Source organism: Thalassophryne amazonica, chromosome 15 (genome assembly GCF_902500255.1).
Source record: "Thalassophryne amazonica chromosome 15, fThaAma1.1, whole genome shotgun sequence".
In the NCBI taxonomy this organism is placed as follows: domain Eukaryota; kingdom Metazoa; phylum Chordata; class Actinopteri; order Batrachoidiformes; family Batrachoididae; genus Thalassophryne; species Thalassophryne amazonica.
The window spans coordinates 94,077,657-94,093,025 of record NC_047117.1 but is presented as its reverse complement, the minus strand read 5'-3'; the positions used below and the strand labels follow the sequence as shown (position 1 = coordinate 94,093,025).

Genomic DNA, 15,369 nt, shown 5'->3' with positions numbered 1-15,369 from the left:
ACAGTGTCCAATCTGCAGTGTGTGAACATGTTTATGTCTTAATGAATTCATTATTCTGCAGGTGCACTGATTTTGATCGTTTGGACCAGCTCAAGGCCGAACACTCTGCACTCTAAAAAGACAACTGGTGGTTAGAATCCAAGATGGCAGACCTGGAGGGATGCAGCAGATGCCAGAATGTTCAGATCGGTGGTTTACCTGAAGTTGTTCAGGGCCTGTGCCTGTTTTTTTCTCCCAACTCCTTGTCGATGTTTTTGGAACAGAGGTGCTCGCCTCACCGCAGGATCTGGACAGAGTGCACTGGAGCTTAGCTACCGGAGCAAAACCCCGTCCAGTTATCCTGTGCTTTCACCGCTTCCAAATGAAAGATCTGGTGATTTGTGAGGCACGTAAGGGGGTGACCTGACCTACAATGGACATAAGATTTGGCTCTGCGAAGATGAGAGCCCTGAAGTGGTGAAACTACACGCGGCAGAGTTTAAGGACGCCATGTCAGAACTCAGGGACTCAGGCCTGCGCTGCTTCATCCAGCTGTGTATCATTATCCCGAAGGGAAAAGAGAGGAAGTGGTTGCAATCTGGATCGGACGCCCACAAGTTTGTGCAGGACCTGTGAAAAGACTAGAGTTTTGTTTGTTTGTTTTTTCATTTCAGTAACAGCTATCTGCACTGTTACATGTAAAGTGGCCGTTGCTGTTTTTGCCTTTTCAAGAGTCAGACTGAGGTGATACACATTGTTTTGTGTCCAGTGTCTTCTTTTTCTTTCTTTTGCAATATCATTCAATGGTAACTTTGTTGATCGAGCACAACTGCCTCTGCCGAAAATGTTCCTGTGATAATTGAAGGGGGGGAACAATGGGGGAAACAACTGATTTGTTTTCCTCATTAATTTAATTTAATATAATTTATTTCGGTTATATAGCCCAAATCTCAACAGAGGTGCCTCAAGGTGCTTCACACAACTAAGGTCTAACCTTCCCAACCCCCAGAGCAAGAACACAGGCGACTGTGGTAAGAAAAACTCCCTCTGATGATTTGAGGAAGAAACCTCAAGCAGACCAGAGTCAAAGGGGTGACCCTCTGCTTGGGCCATGATACAGATACAATAGACAAAACAAATATACAGGAAATTTTGGACATCCATGCTGGTGTCCAGGATGGGAGAGTTGCAGAAGAAGACACCCACTCCCATCTCTGGATGGAGCTGCACCTCAAACGGTGTGAAAAAAACCCAGAATCAGACAGCAGAAAAGACAACAAATACAGTATAATTTGTCATCATTAAGCAACAAGAAAAACAGAAGAAATACTAAGGTGACTGATTTAATTTTTTTTTTTCAAATTAGACATTGTGCATCTTCTATTTTTCAAGAGTTCCCCACTCAGCCCCTAAACGGGCGACACAGTGCTCATGGTTAGCACTGGTCCCTCACAGCAAGAAGGTCTTTTACCAGCATTTCTGTGTGGAGTTTGCATGTTCTCCCCGTGTCTGTGTGGGTTTCCTCTGATTTCCTCCCACAATAAAAAACATGCTTATTTAGGGTCTGCTCCTGGTGAAGGCAGCGTCTACATCTGGAGTTGGGCCCTGGACTGTGGATACCCACTGCTGCTAGTGGTTGAATTGTGTCTAAGTGCAAGTAGGACGGTTAAATGCAGAGGACAAATTTCATTGTATGTGTATATGTACAATGACAATAAAGGCTCTATTCTATTCTGTTCTATTCTATTTTATTCTATTCTAAACATCCTTAGGAGGACCTCTTTGAATTTATGCCCCATAAGAAAGCTCTTATATTGTGGATATACAATCATTTAGTCAATAAAATGCTCTGTAATTGGGAACAAGAGTTGGGTCTGGAGTTCAGGGAAGGTTTCTGGGATAAAACAGTTGACAGAATTCCTACGTGATCTTGTGCAGGACTTTCCCTTATTCACTTTAAAGTAGTACACAGGCTGCATTTGTCAAAGTCCAAATTATCCTAAATTGATCCCAAAGTTTCTGATCTGTGTGGTAGATGTAACTCCTCCCCCTGTGATTTAAGTCACATGTTTTTTTCTTTGCCCCAGACTTCAGCCATATTGGATTTTGTATTTTGATGTTATCTCTCACATTCTTGTCCACTCATCACTGTTTTTGGAGTTCCTGGAGTCACACTGTGTCCCTGACTAACTCACAGGTGGATGTAGTTGCCTTTACCTCATTGTTTGCACGATGCAGAAAATTATTTTCCTGGAAAGCTTCACATCCCCCATCTATTTCTTTTTGGTTGAAAGATTTCATGTTTTTGTTAAAACGTGAAAAATCAAGTTTACACTCAGACGGCGGGCTGATGGGTTTCTAAAACTGTGCCAACTGTGTATCGATTATCTCAGGTCATTGAAAACATTTGGACCTGACTGTCGTGTGTGTGTGTGTGTGTGTGTGTGTGTGTGTGTGTGTGTGTGTGTGTGTGTGTGTGTGTGTGTGTGTGTGTGTGTGTGTGTGTGTGTGTGTGTGTGTGTGTGTGTTTTATTGTTTCATGGGGCGTGCAGTTGGTAGTTTGGATTGGATGTTCGAGTTGTAGCACATGTTTGATTATGATTTAGTTGTGTTTGTACTTTTGAAGAAGGTGTGCAGGTATTTTGTTTCTTGTTTAAAAAATTATAAATAAATGTTAAAAAAAAGACAGGGGGCGATCCAGTGCTTTATGACATCAAAAACCCCGAAACTGCCATCCCATGTCAGTGCACAGAGCTCAACTGACCTCTGAGGCTGAAGGTCAGCAGGGTTACAGTGTGTGTTTTTGATTGTCTGTGAGTTTGTTACCATAGTTACATCAACGCCAACCCCATAAGAACTGTATGATGTTCTCACGGGATTGAGGAAAAATATTTTTTAGTCAAAGTGTTTCAGGCGATGGGACATTCTGCAGCATGTGAATGATAACAAAAGGGGAGGTGATGGTCTAGTGGTTAAGCATTGGGCTTGAGACCTGAGGATGTTTGGTTCAAATCCCAGCCTGACCAGAAAATCACTAAGGGCCCTTGGGCAAGGTCCTTAATCCCCTAGTTGCTCTTAGTGTGTAGTGAGCGCTCTACATGGCAGCAGCCTAACATCAGGGTGAATGTGAGGCATTATTGTAAAGTGTTTTGAGCACCTGATGCAGATGGAAAAGCGCTATATAAATGCAGTCCATTTTTCCAACTGGTATCAGCCGGATTGAGATAAAACGGCTGTCAATGTGCTTATTTCTGCTGAGTAACTGTCCAAGGTACTGATTTCCATATAGCAGTTTGACCATTGCTCTGGACGTTTGTATTTAGTAATCAATATCAGGATGTAAAGGCCACTTAAAGCTACAGTGTGTATGATTTAGTGCCATCTAATGGTGAGGCTGTTTGACAGGGGCCAGCAGGAGGCGCTGTGCATGAGGTAGTCACTGGCGACTTCAGGCAGAGCTCGGCTTTTATCCGACTCTTCAGAACGTCTGCCTCTCGAGCCGGCGAGCGTGAGTTTGTGTCCTTTGGGGTGGGGTGGGGTGGGGGGGTGAGTGGGAGAAGTCAACAACAGAAACACAACGCGGAGCAAACCGCTACAGTTGTAGATTAGGTGATTAGATTAAATTAGATAGAACTTTATTATTTCCTTGGGAAGACTCTGTCAGAGAAGAAGTTATGTCGTTGCTGTTCACTGTTGTGTTTTCTCTTCTTTGGTGATTCTTGTTCTCTTACAATAAACAATGTGTCAAAAAAAAAAAAAATTAAGTCCCTTCAGCTTCTCCCTTGTTTTTCCACAGCAAATCTGAGGTGGATCCACATGTTGAATTGGCACAGTTTTAACACCAGATGTCCTTTCTGATGCAATGCCACATTACATGGTGAGGATTGAACCAGGAACCTTCGGCACTGGAAACAAGTGCACTAACCGATGGCCACCGCCCCCAAGCAGTGAACACAGCCCGGTCTCACGTTTAGTTTTTTTTTTCGTGCTCCCGTCATGAAATGAGTCAAATTTTTGTGACGCTTTTTTTTTAACTCACTATTACTATCCCTACTCCTTCCTCTAACCATAACCCCCCACCCACCCACCCACCCCCCGCTTCACTTTTAATTTCGTGCAGCATGAATTAGAATGAATTGGTGCTGCCATGATGAAAATGAGGCGCTTTTCGTCACAATATCACAAACCAATAGATTAATGTATATTTTGTGATGCTGAATCACGACTTGCCATGAGACTGGGTTGAATAAACAATATGTCTAATCCTTCATTTATCAAAAAAAATTAATATATAATTAAAAATAGCACATTCTCACACTTGTTGGCCTGCATTAGCAACTATTAGACGGTGTGTGTTTCCTCTTCTGGTTTCTTCAATCTTCCAGCCATATTGCAAAATGCAAAAGTCAGAGGAAGTGTCCCTTTTGGGCTACTGCATTAAAATCGCGGTGGAACATGGCGGTGTCTGTGAGGGGGCCCGCTCCCATGTAGATTTGAAGGACTCATTCTAAGCTCATGAAAACACATTGATTATTAATTAAACACTAATAAACAGATGATCAAACTTTCCATATTAAATTTCTGCTGATAAACGTCCCTATATCATGCACGCTGTAGCTTTAAATTTATTCTATCACAGTTACTGTATTTTCCAGAGTATAAGTCGCTTTTTTTACTAGTTTGGGAGACCCTGAAACTTATACGAGGTCTGTTAGAAAAGTATCCGACCTTATTATTTTTTTCAAAAACCATATGGATTTGAATCACGTGTGATTGCGTCAGACAAGCTTGAACCCTCGTGCGCATGCGTGAGTTTTTTCACGTCTGTCGGTTGCTTCATTCGCCTGTGAGCACACTTTGAGTGAGGCGTGGTCTACCCCTCTCGTCTATTTTTTATTGCGAATAAATGTCTGAATGATTTGGATCTTTGCTGCATCAATTTTTTTCCAGAAACTGTGAGAGACCTCCAGGTGGACACCATTCGAAAAATTAATATGGCTTTCAGGGACGATTTTATGGGGATTAAACAGATTACGGGGTGTTACTGCCCCTTTAAGGATGGCCCACAACTGCTGAGAGCGCGGCGTGCTCCCAGCGCCGATGGACAGGCTGACACCCCGCACAAACAACCAGATCATTTCCAACGTGAAGGCTTTGTTGATCCGGGACCTCGTCTGACTTACACAAAAAGGCAGAAGATGTGGACATCAGCACTTTTTCCGTCACATTCCACCATTACAGGAGTTTTTTTTTCATGGAAAAAGAAGCCGAGGGATGCGCCATGGAGCCGTTCATTACGCAAGACAAAACCACCTTGGTGTTGGTCTCACAGGACGGCTTAAAGGTGGATTTCAGACGGATTCCGGTTGCTTTCCAGTCGGTGAATATCCGATTGTGATTGTGAGCTGGACATGCCAGAACATGTCCTGTGAGGCTTCATCACGGCGTTTCTTTTCACCATGCAGCTCCGCTGCGACGCGCAGAATTCCTCCGCCTTTGTTCCTCTTTCCATGACAAAAACTCCTGTAACAGTGAAATGTGCCGTTCATTTCTAAACTGGATGCTGTCTTGATCCGGTATGTCCTCTGACTAGCACAGGAATTGTGAAAAGACGTGGACATCAGCACTTTTTCCGGCACATTCCACCGTTACAGGAGTTTTTTTTTCATGGAAAAAGAAGCCGAGGGACGCGCCACCGTGCCGCTCTTAACGCGGCACAAAACCACCTCGGTGTTGGTCTCACAGGACGGCTTTCAGACAGATTCTGGTTGCTTTTCTGTCGTGTGAATATCCGAGAAATTGAGCTTGAGCTGGACAAGCCCCAACATGTCCCGTGAGGCTTCATCACGGCGTTTCTTTGCGCCGAGCGGCTGCACCATGATGCGCTGAACTCCTCCACACGTCTGTCTTAATGTGACGAAAAAGTGCTGATGAAAAAACTCACGCATGCACATGAGGGTTCAAGCTTGGCTGATGCAATCACACGTGATTCAAATCCATATGTTTTTTGAAAAAAATAATAAGGTCGGATACTTTTCTAACAGACCTCGTATACTGCAAAATCACACATTTGTTATTAATTATAGTAATGATTATTTATATAAGACTTTTCCTGGGATCAAAGCACTAAATTGTCTGCATTTATAAAGCACTTTTCCATCTGCATCAGAAGCTCAAAGCACTTTTCAATTATGGCTCACATTCACCCAGTCACCCATTCACACAGCCACACTCACATGCTGATGTCAGGGTGCTGCCATGCAAGACGCTCACAAAGTGACCAAAGAACTAAACAAAATAAGCTCTGATAAGAAAATAAATAATTGCAGTAATTAAAAATACACTATAACAATGCACAATAATCCCAAATTAAAGCTCTGAAAACACAAAAAAAGGAGTGACTTACGAGGGCTGTCAATAAAGTAACGGTCCTTTTTATTTATTTCAAAAACTATATGGATTTCATTCATATGTTTTTACGTCAGACATGCTTGAACCCTCGTGCGCATGCGTGAGTTTTTCCACGCCTGTCGGTGACGTCATTCGCCTGTGAGCACTCCTTGTGGGAGGAGTCGTCCAGCCCCTCGTCGGAATTCCTTTGTCTGAGAAGTTGGCGAGAGACTGGCACGTTGTTTGATCAAAATTTTTTCTAAACCTGTGAGACACATCGAAGTGGACACGGTTCGAAAAATTAAGCTGGTGTTCAGTGAAAATTTTAACGGCTGATGAGAGATTTTGAGGTGATTCTGTCATTTAAGGACTTCCCACGGTGCGAGACGTCGCTCAGCGCTCTCAGCCGCCGTCGTCAGCCTGTTCAAGCTGAAAACCTCCACATTTCAGGTTCTATTGATCCAGGACGTCGTGAGAGAACAGAGAAGTTTCAGAAGAAGTCGGTTTCAGCATTTTATCCGGATATTCCACTGTTAAAGGAGATTTTTTTAATGAAAGACGTGCGGACGGGTCCGCGCGTCGGGACGCAGCCGCCGCGATGCTCCGCCACAGGAAAAACACCTCTGTTGAAAGCCTTAAGGACAAGTTGGAACATGTCCTGCCTGTTAAACAGTTTCTCATATACTCACTCCACTGAAAGCCATCAAAAGCCGCCTGGATTTTACAAATGGTTATCAACACGGAGGTGTTTTTCCTGTGCCGCCACACCGCGTCGGCTGCGTCCCGATGCGCGGACCCGTCCGCACGTCTTTCATTAAAAAAATCTCCTTTAACAGTGGAATATCCGGATAAAATGCTGAAACCGACTTCTTCTGAAACTTCTCTGTTCTCTCACGACGTCCTGGATCAATAGAGCCTGAAATGTGGAGGTTTTCAGCTTGAACAGGCTGACGACGGCGGCTGAGAGCGGTGAGCGACGTCTCGCACCGTGGGAAGTCCTTAAAGCGACAGGATCACCTCAAAATCTCTCATCAGCCGTTAAAATTTTCACTGAAAACCAGCTTAATTTTTCGAACCGTGTCCACTTCGATGTGTCTCACAGGTTTAGAAAAAATTTTGATCAAACAACGCGCCAGTCTCTCAGCAACTTCTCAGACAAAGGAATTCCGACGAGGGGCTGGACGACTCCTCCCACAAGGAGTGCTCACAGGCGAATGACGTCACCGACAGACGTGGAAAAACTCACGCATGCGCATGAGGGTTCAAGCATGTCTGACGTAAAAACATATGAATGAAATCCATATAGTTTTTGAAAAAAATAAAAAGGACCCTTACTTTATTGACAGCCCTCGTATACTCCAGTGCAACTTATATATGGGTTTTTCCTCTTCAAGAGGCATTTTTTAATAGATGCAACTTACACTCCAAAAATACAGTACATAGAAAACAGATGTGATCTGATTCCAAGACGGTTTTCTGTTTAAAGCAGAATAAAAGTTACAGCCGCTGGACGCAGACTGCCTGAAGGGGGCAGCATCTTCACAGCTCCCTTATGCCACGTTCACACTGCACGACACGCAACTCCACAAATTCACGTCTCTCACCTGGCGATGGATGTGCCACCATCTCCCGGTGTGTCACTCTGCTTTTGCTGTGAAAATTCACCCCAATGCGTCATCAAATAGGAGGAACTTCCATTACGCTTGCCGGCTCCGGTTGTCAGTCAAGTCAACATGCTGGACCTTGATCACACGGAGTGAGTTGCTGTGCTCTATTTGTTGTGGAAAGCTGACAAACGTCGCCAGCGGCACCGTCCCTGGGTTCACAACATCCTCAAGAGACCTTCCCAATTTGGGGAGTTTCATCATTTGCTGCAGGAGCTGGGTCTGGATGATGGCCACTTTCAGCAGTAATTCTGCCTCTCCAGGACCCAGTTTGAGGACCTCCTGTCTGTTCATGTGTGCACATGTGAACAATTAAAAAAAAAAAACTGGCTGCCGCTGCAGTTCTTCACTCTCCCATCAAACTCTGTCATAGCTGTGTTATAAACCAGTCACCATTTGTTTTATTATACATCTGTGTAGTTAGATCTTGTTCTGACTTATGGTATGGAAATAGAAGACTTAACAGTATTCCCTGAAAACTCCCTTCTGTCTGATCATTTTTTAATAACATTTACATTTACCCTGATGGACTACCCAGCAGTGGGGAATAAGTTTCATTACACTAGAAGTCTTTCAGAAAGCGCTGTAACTAGGTTTAAGGATATGATTCCTTCGTTATGTTCTCTAATGTCATATACCAACACAGAGCAGAGTAGCTACCTAAACTCTGTAAGGGAGTTAGAGTATCTCGTCAATAGTTTTACATCCTCTTTGAAGACAACTTTGGATGCTGTAGCTCCTCTGAAAAAGAGAGCTTTAAATCAGAAGTGTCTGACTCCGTGGTATAACTCACAAACTCGTAGCTTAAAGCAGATAACCCGTAAGATGGAGAGGAAATGGCGTCTCACTAATTTAGAAGATCTTCACTTAGCCTGGAAAAAGAGTTTGTTGCTCTATAAAAAAGCCCTCCGTAAAGCTAGGACATCTTTCTACTCATCACTAATTGAAGAAAATAAGTATAACCTCAGGTTTCTTTTCAGCACTGTAGCTAGGCTGACAAAGAGTCAGAGCTCTATTGAGCTGAGTATTCCATTAACTTTAACTAGTAATGACTTCATGACTTTCTTTGCTAACAAAATTTTGACTATTAGAGAAAAAATTACTCATAACCATCCCAAAGATGTATCGTTATCTTTGGCTGCTTTCAGTGATGCCGGTATTTGGTTAGACTCTTTCTCTCCGGTTGTTCTGTCTGAGTTATTTTCATTGGTTGCTTCGTCCAAACCATCGGCATGTTTATTGGACCCCATTCCTGCCAGGCTGCTCAAGGAAGTCCTACCATTATTTAATGCTTCAATCTTAAATATGATCAATCTATCTTTGTTAGTTGGTTATGTACCACAGGCCTTTAAGGTGGCAGTAATTAAACCATTACTTAAAAAGCCATCACGTGACCCAGCTATCTTAGCTAATTATAGGCCAATTTCCAACCTTCCTTTTCTCTCAAAGATTCTTGAGAGGGTAGTTGTAAAACAGCTAACTGATCACCTGCAGAGGAATGGTCTATTTGAAGAGTTTCAGTCAGGTTTTAGAATTCATCATAGTACAGAAACAGCATTAGTGAAGGTTACAAATGATCTTCTTATGGCTTCGGACAGTGGACTCATCTCTGTGCTTGTTCTGTTGGACCTCAGTGCTGCTTTTGATACTGTTGACCATAAAATTTTATTACAGAGATTAGAGCACGTCATAGGTATTAAAGGCACTGCGCTGCGGTGGTTTGAATCATATTTGTCTAATAGATTACAGTTTGTTCATGTAAATGGGGAATCTTCTTCACAGACTAAAGTTAATTATGGAGTTCCACAAGGTTCTGTGCTAGGACCAATTTTATTCACTTTATACATGCTTCCCTTAGGCAGTATTATTAGACGTATTGCTTAAATTTTCATTGTTACGCAGATGATACCCAGCTTTATCTATCCATGAAGCCAGAGGATACACACCAATTAGCTAAACTGCAGGATTGTCTTACAGACATAAAGACATGGATGACCTCTAATTTCCTGCTTTTAAACTCAGATAAAACTGAAGTTATTGTACTTGGCCCCACAAATCTTAGAAGCATGGTGTCTAACCAGATCGTTACTCTGGATGGCATTTCCCTGATCTCTAGTAATACTGTGAGAAATCTTGGAGTCATTTTTGATCAGGATATGTCATTCAAAGTGCATATTAAACAAATATGTAGGACTGCCTTTTTGCATTTACGCAATATCTCTAAAATCAGAAAGGTCTTGTCTCAGAGTGATGCTGAAAAACTAATTCATGCATTTATTTCCTCTAGGCTGGACTATTGTAATTCATTATTATCAGGTTGTCCTAAAAGTTCCCTAAAAAGCCTTCAGTTGGTTCAGAATGCTGCAGCTAGAGTACTGACGGGGACTAGCAGGAGAGAGCATATCTCACCCGTGTTGGCCTCTCTTCATTGGCTTCCTGTTAATTCTAGAATAGAATTTAAAATTCTTCTTCTTACTTATAAGGTTTTGAATAATCAGGTCCCATCTTATCTTAGGGACCTCGTAGTACCATATTACCCTATTAGAGCGCTTTGTTCTCAGACTGCGGGCTTACTTGTAGTTCCTAGGGTTTGTAAGAGTAGAATGGGAGGCAGAGCCTTCAGCTTTCAGGCTCCTCTCCTGTGGAACCAGCTCCCAATTCAGATCAGGGAGACAGATACCCTCTCTACTTTTAAGATTAGGCTTAAAACTTTCCTTTTTGCTAAAGCTTATAGTTAGGGCTGGATCGGGTGACCCTGGACCATCCCTTGGTTATGCTGCTTTAGACGTAGATTGTGGGGGGGTTCCCATGATGCACTGTTTCTTTCTCTTTTTGCTCCGTATGCACCACTCTGCATTTAATCATTAGTGATCGATCTCTGCCCCCCTTCACGGCATGTCTTTTTCCTGGTTCTCTCCCTCAGCCCCAACCAGTCCCAGCAGAAGACTGCCCCTCCCTGAGCCTGGTTCTGCTGGAGGTTTCTTCCTGTTAAAAGGGAGTTTTTCCTTCCCACTGTTGCCAAGTGCTTGCTCATAGGGGGTCGTTTTGACCGTTGGGGTTTTTCATAATTATTGTATGGCCTTGCCTTGCAATATGGAGCGCCTTGGGGCAACTGTTTGTTGTGATTTGGCGCTATATAAGAAAAAAGTTGATTGATTGATTGATTAATAAAATTATCTCACGGACGATTCGTTTGCGTGCACGTGGAAAAAAAAAACTGGCTGCTGCCGCCGCTGCTTCGGTGTTGCTGCTGCAGTGCTGCTGCTTGCTCTCCCCTCAAACTCTGTCATAATTGTGAAATAAAAGACAAAAGGGACATAAGTCCTGCTCACAGGCTGGCTGCCAGACACAGGACATGTCCACATCAAGTATAAACTCAGACATCTCCACATCACTACATCACCAGTCCCTGATTGGTCATCGTGACGCGACAAGATGAAAAAAATTCAGATTTTTCATCTTGGGAAGGCGGGCAACGCGACATGATATCACTCCACAAATGCGCCAATTGCTCAAAATCGCTTTATTTTCATCCATTGCATCGCATTGCGTGGCTTGAACTTTTGTGGCGCCACAATGCTTCCTTCCATAGGGATTACATGGCAACCTGTCGCCGCTGTCACTCGCGTGTCGGTGTGAATGCGGCATTATTCTGACACCACTTCATAACTGCAAGAAATTGTGATTTTTATGTTTTGTAAATTGAATTTGTGTCAAAAAACATATGAATCTGCTGCTGTGATTCTGATTTGTTTTCTGTGACTCAGTGACTAGAACGTCTCTCGTTTTGCTCACGTGGAACCTCATGAGAAAATCTATATATTAAAAGCCAGGTGGCGGGTGTTTACATGGCTGTGTGCAACCCGGTTATTGCTAATATTCCGGTTATGAAAGGGTTATTGGCTGCGTGTAAACATCGTCCGTGAACAATGGACGCTGATAATTACATTCTGGACTCATACTTCATTCCAAATCATTATCAAAACTTTGCATAATTTATTACCACCCTTGAAAAATGTCAGCTATTTTATAAACACGACTCAATCTAGAACCCATGGATCCCCACAGGAAACGCGCTAGTTTTATTTTTAATGCAGAAAAAGGAAACAGCATTGGAATGATGTTAATTTCTTCATTCATGAGGTTTTTCTCTACAATAGACAGATGACATTCTTCTGTCTTTTTGTGCATTTGTTGGTGAGATTGTTCAAAAGTTTTACTGTTACTTTAACTTTTACTTGAATTAAAGTACAGATTACATTTTGTAGCAATTAATTAGTGAGATTACTGGAATATGTTTTTTTAATAATTATTATAAAGTTGTGTTACTTTGTTGTTATCTGATGTTGTTTATTGATCATGACTCCAGAGTGATTCAAACCTCTGCTGGGACCTAAAGGGACTTGAACCAATCTTGAACCTTTTCTCATTATTTTATCACAAAGAAACACTTTTTAATTATTACTGAAACATTTTATTACTAAATGTGAAACACTGTATCAATAAAGCACAACAAAATATCTGAATAAAAGATGAAGCAATATTTAAAAACAAAATATTGATCATCTTCAATCTTATAAAAATAAAACGTGTGCATCAAAAAAGTCAAACCTGTTATTTCCTCAGCAAAAAAAAAAAAAAAAGAAAGAAATTAATTATACAAAATCAAAAAGCATGTGTCTGTATTTCAGTCATTTCTGAGGAGATTTAAATACTCACCCTGGTGATTTTTTCATTCTTTGCCAGTAATGTTTCCTCTGCCATCTAAGTCATGAATAATTTGCTCCCTGTGAGTGATTTGTCGTCTTCAGATGTCAAACAGTTGGTCTGCACCACGTCTGCAGAGCGTGGCGTCTCCTGGGAGGCGTGTCTGAGCACGGCTGTGAACATGCTTCCCACTCAGAAAACAAAGTTATCTCGGCCATGAAAGGTTCTGCTGTCTCCATCACAGGTCACATGAGCCTGGAAGCCCCTTTGTGCCGGGAAAAGGAAGCTGATAATTAAGGAATGGAGGGAGCCATCCCAAACATCCCAGAGTGAGAGAGAGAGAAGATGGTCTGAAAAATAATTATGAGATAACAAGATGAATATTTTAAAAGTCATTCCTTTCTGGTGGTGGAAAGGAGTGTTTGAGTGCGTTCAGGGCAGCTGCAGAGTTAGAGGTGACAAACAGGACTTTGTCCCAGAACAACATTTAAAGGATCCTGACTGCAGATGGTAAAGACAAACAGAAAGAACCACAGCAACACGACACTTAAACCTCTAACACTTCTGTCACTTGTGCACTGTGACTGTGAATAAAAGTCCTCTGTGGATCCTCGGACGAGCTGTTGGGGCCTTCGTACGCGCTCTCTGAGTGCCGCTGCAGCTCCTGTGACCACGTCAAACAGCAGTGAGCTTATCTTTGTGGAAACTCTTGACTGAGGCCCGTCATGTGTTTGGAATCCTCGCTTTAATCGACACAGTTACACTCGGATCATCTGACTTTCCACCACTGTATCTGTGACATCACGCTGCCTGTACACCCCAAATCAAATTCAGCATTTAACATTCTCAAGCTGAATGCATTCCTCCTGACTGGAAGTACATTTAATTTCCTCTCAGCAGTGAATCAAAGATCATTTGATAAATTACCCATCAACAGCTGACAGTAGCGGGCGCTGCACTGGCAAACGTGAACTGTGTGGAAAAAAGTGGCTGCACTTACATGTGCATTTGTGCTGCTAACGTGTGTTAGCGCGTGTATGTGCATGCATACGTGTGTATGCACATGAGTGCATGCCTGTGTGTATATATATATATATATATATATATATATATGTGTATGTGTGTGCATGAATGTGTGTGTGTGTGTGTGTGTGTGTGTGTGTGTGTGTGTGTGTGTGTGTGTGTGTGTGTGTGTGTGTGTGTGTTTGTGCACCCACACAGAGTAACCTCACATTAGTGGCCCATTATTTCACTGAGGCTCCTTGCTCATGCTGCTGACAGATCATCTGCGTAGAAAAGTAGATATTGTGGCCTTTAATCAGTCAGCCCCCTCCGAGCTGCCGTAGTCTCTTGTGCAGTATTTAAATTCCTCATTTACTGTGTTGCAGGCGGGACGTTTCTGTCCCCCATTGTTCGCTCTGAATAAAGCGAGGAGCTGATCGTGTTAAGTGCAGCCGTGATTGATGGCTACTGATGAAATCTAATATAGCTGCTCCCTGCCATCATTTAGCAGAAACAGGATTAGAGAGAACGACTCCGGTGCCGACTGATAGAAGCTGCAAACACACTTAATGTCGCTATTTTAACTCTCTTCTTACTGCAGATTGAAAAGTTTGCTTGTGGAACAGACTTTATCCTGCGAGTGACGGATCCCCGTCAATGTGTGTGGATCTGTACTGGGTCAGTCTGTTCCCGGGTCACTGCGTGTTGCTGGTTCGGTTGCTGGTTCAGTTGCTGCCTGCGTGTCCGGCTGCATTTAGACATTTGCTTCTAAACTGACAGAAACCGTGTTAATTTTTTTAGCAGCTCAGTGATTCTGGACTTATTCGAGTCTTGAACCGTTTTTCTGGAGTGACGATGACTGACTGATTCTTAGTGAGGTCAAAAGGTCAACCAATCAGGCGTCAGCTGCACGTTTGCTTAAAAGCAGCACCCAGTGGGCCTAATGAAGGCGTGAAGACTCGCGGGCTCCATCAGTTCTACAGGAGAACAAAGCGACATGATGATGCCGGGAATGAATGACGCTGATTAAACGAGCAGAAACAAAAGTTAAATGTGTTGTTTTTTTTGTCCTGATGGAGTATCAGCGAGAAGACGCACGCCGGATCTTCAGGCATCCTCCTCGCGTCCACATCCATGTGGGTGGAATAGAGCTTCCTCCGCCCCTCCCCTGCTATTGGCTGCTGCTGGCCCAAAGCCCTGCCCACCTGCTCCACGGTGCTCTCCTTAATGTGACTGGCCGAGGATGATGGATCACCCTCTGTCACTTCCACCTTCTCGTCCAATCAACAACCAGCCATGGAAATTGATTGTTCTAATTTGCTCTCATTATTATTATGATATTAAGCACAATATACAGACACAGCTCACTGTCAGATCCGGGCGGCAGCGTCATTAGTTACAGCGGCTGGAGAATATGCCTCGGTGGGCTTTTCTCCCACAGACGCCAAGATGTAAAGGAATCAGAGTGTTGGAGGAACATTCTGCTTTTTCTTAATAAGATTTGCCACGCAGCCCCTCGCTGAGGTGATGTAGCATCTAATTAAGTTCAATTCAGTGCATCTGCAAGAGAAAGAAGAAGATATGATTAAGTTCCTGCGTGCGTCGTGTTCACGTGCAGTTGGCAGAT

The 15,369-nt window shown here is 43.0% G+C and overlaps 1 protein-coding gene across 1 annotated transcript in view; it reads right to left on the bottom strand.

Annotated features, from left to right (window-relative positions):
* LOC117526687 (solute carrier family 2, facilitated glucose transporter member 5-like) overlaps window positions 1-14,150 on the bottom strand; it is a 38,835-nt gene extending 24,685 nt beyond the window's left edge. The window contains exons 1-2 of the mRNA XM_034188739.1: window positions 14,119-14,150; window positions 2,730-2,751 (exon numbers count right to left, since the gene is read on the bottom strand). Of these exons, the coding sequence (XP_034044630.1) occupies window positions 2,730-2,751; window positions 14,119-14,150 (54 nt within the window). The remainder of the gene's footprint in view (window positions 1-2,729; window positions 2,752-14,118) is intronic.
* Between the last annotated feature and the right edge of the window lie 1,219 nt (window positions 14,151-15,369).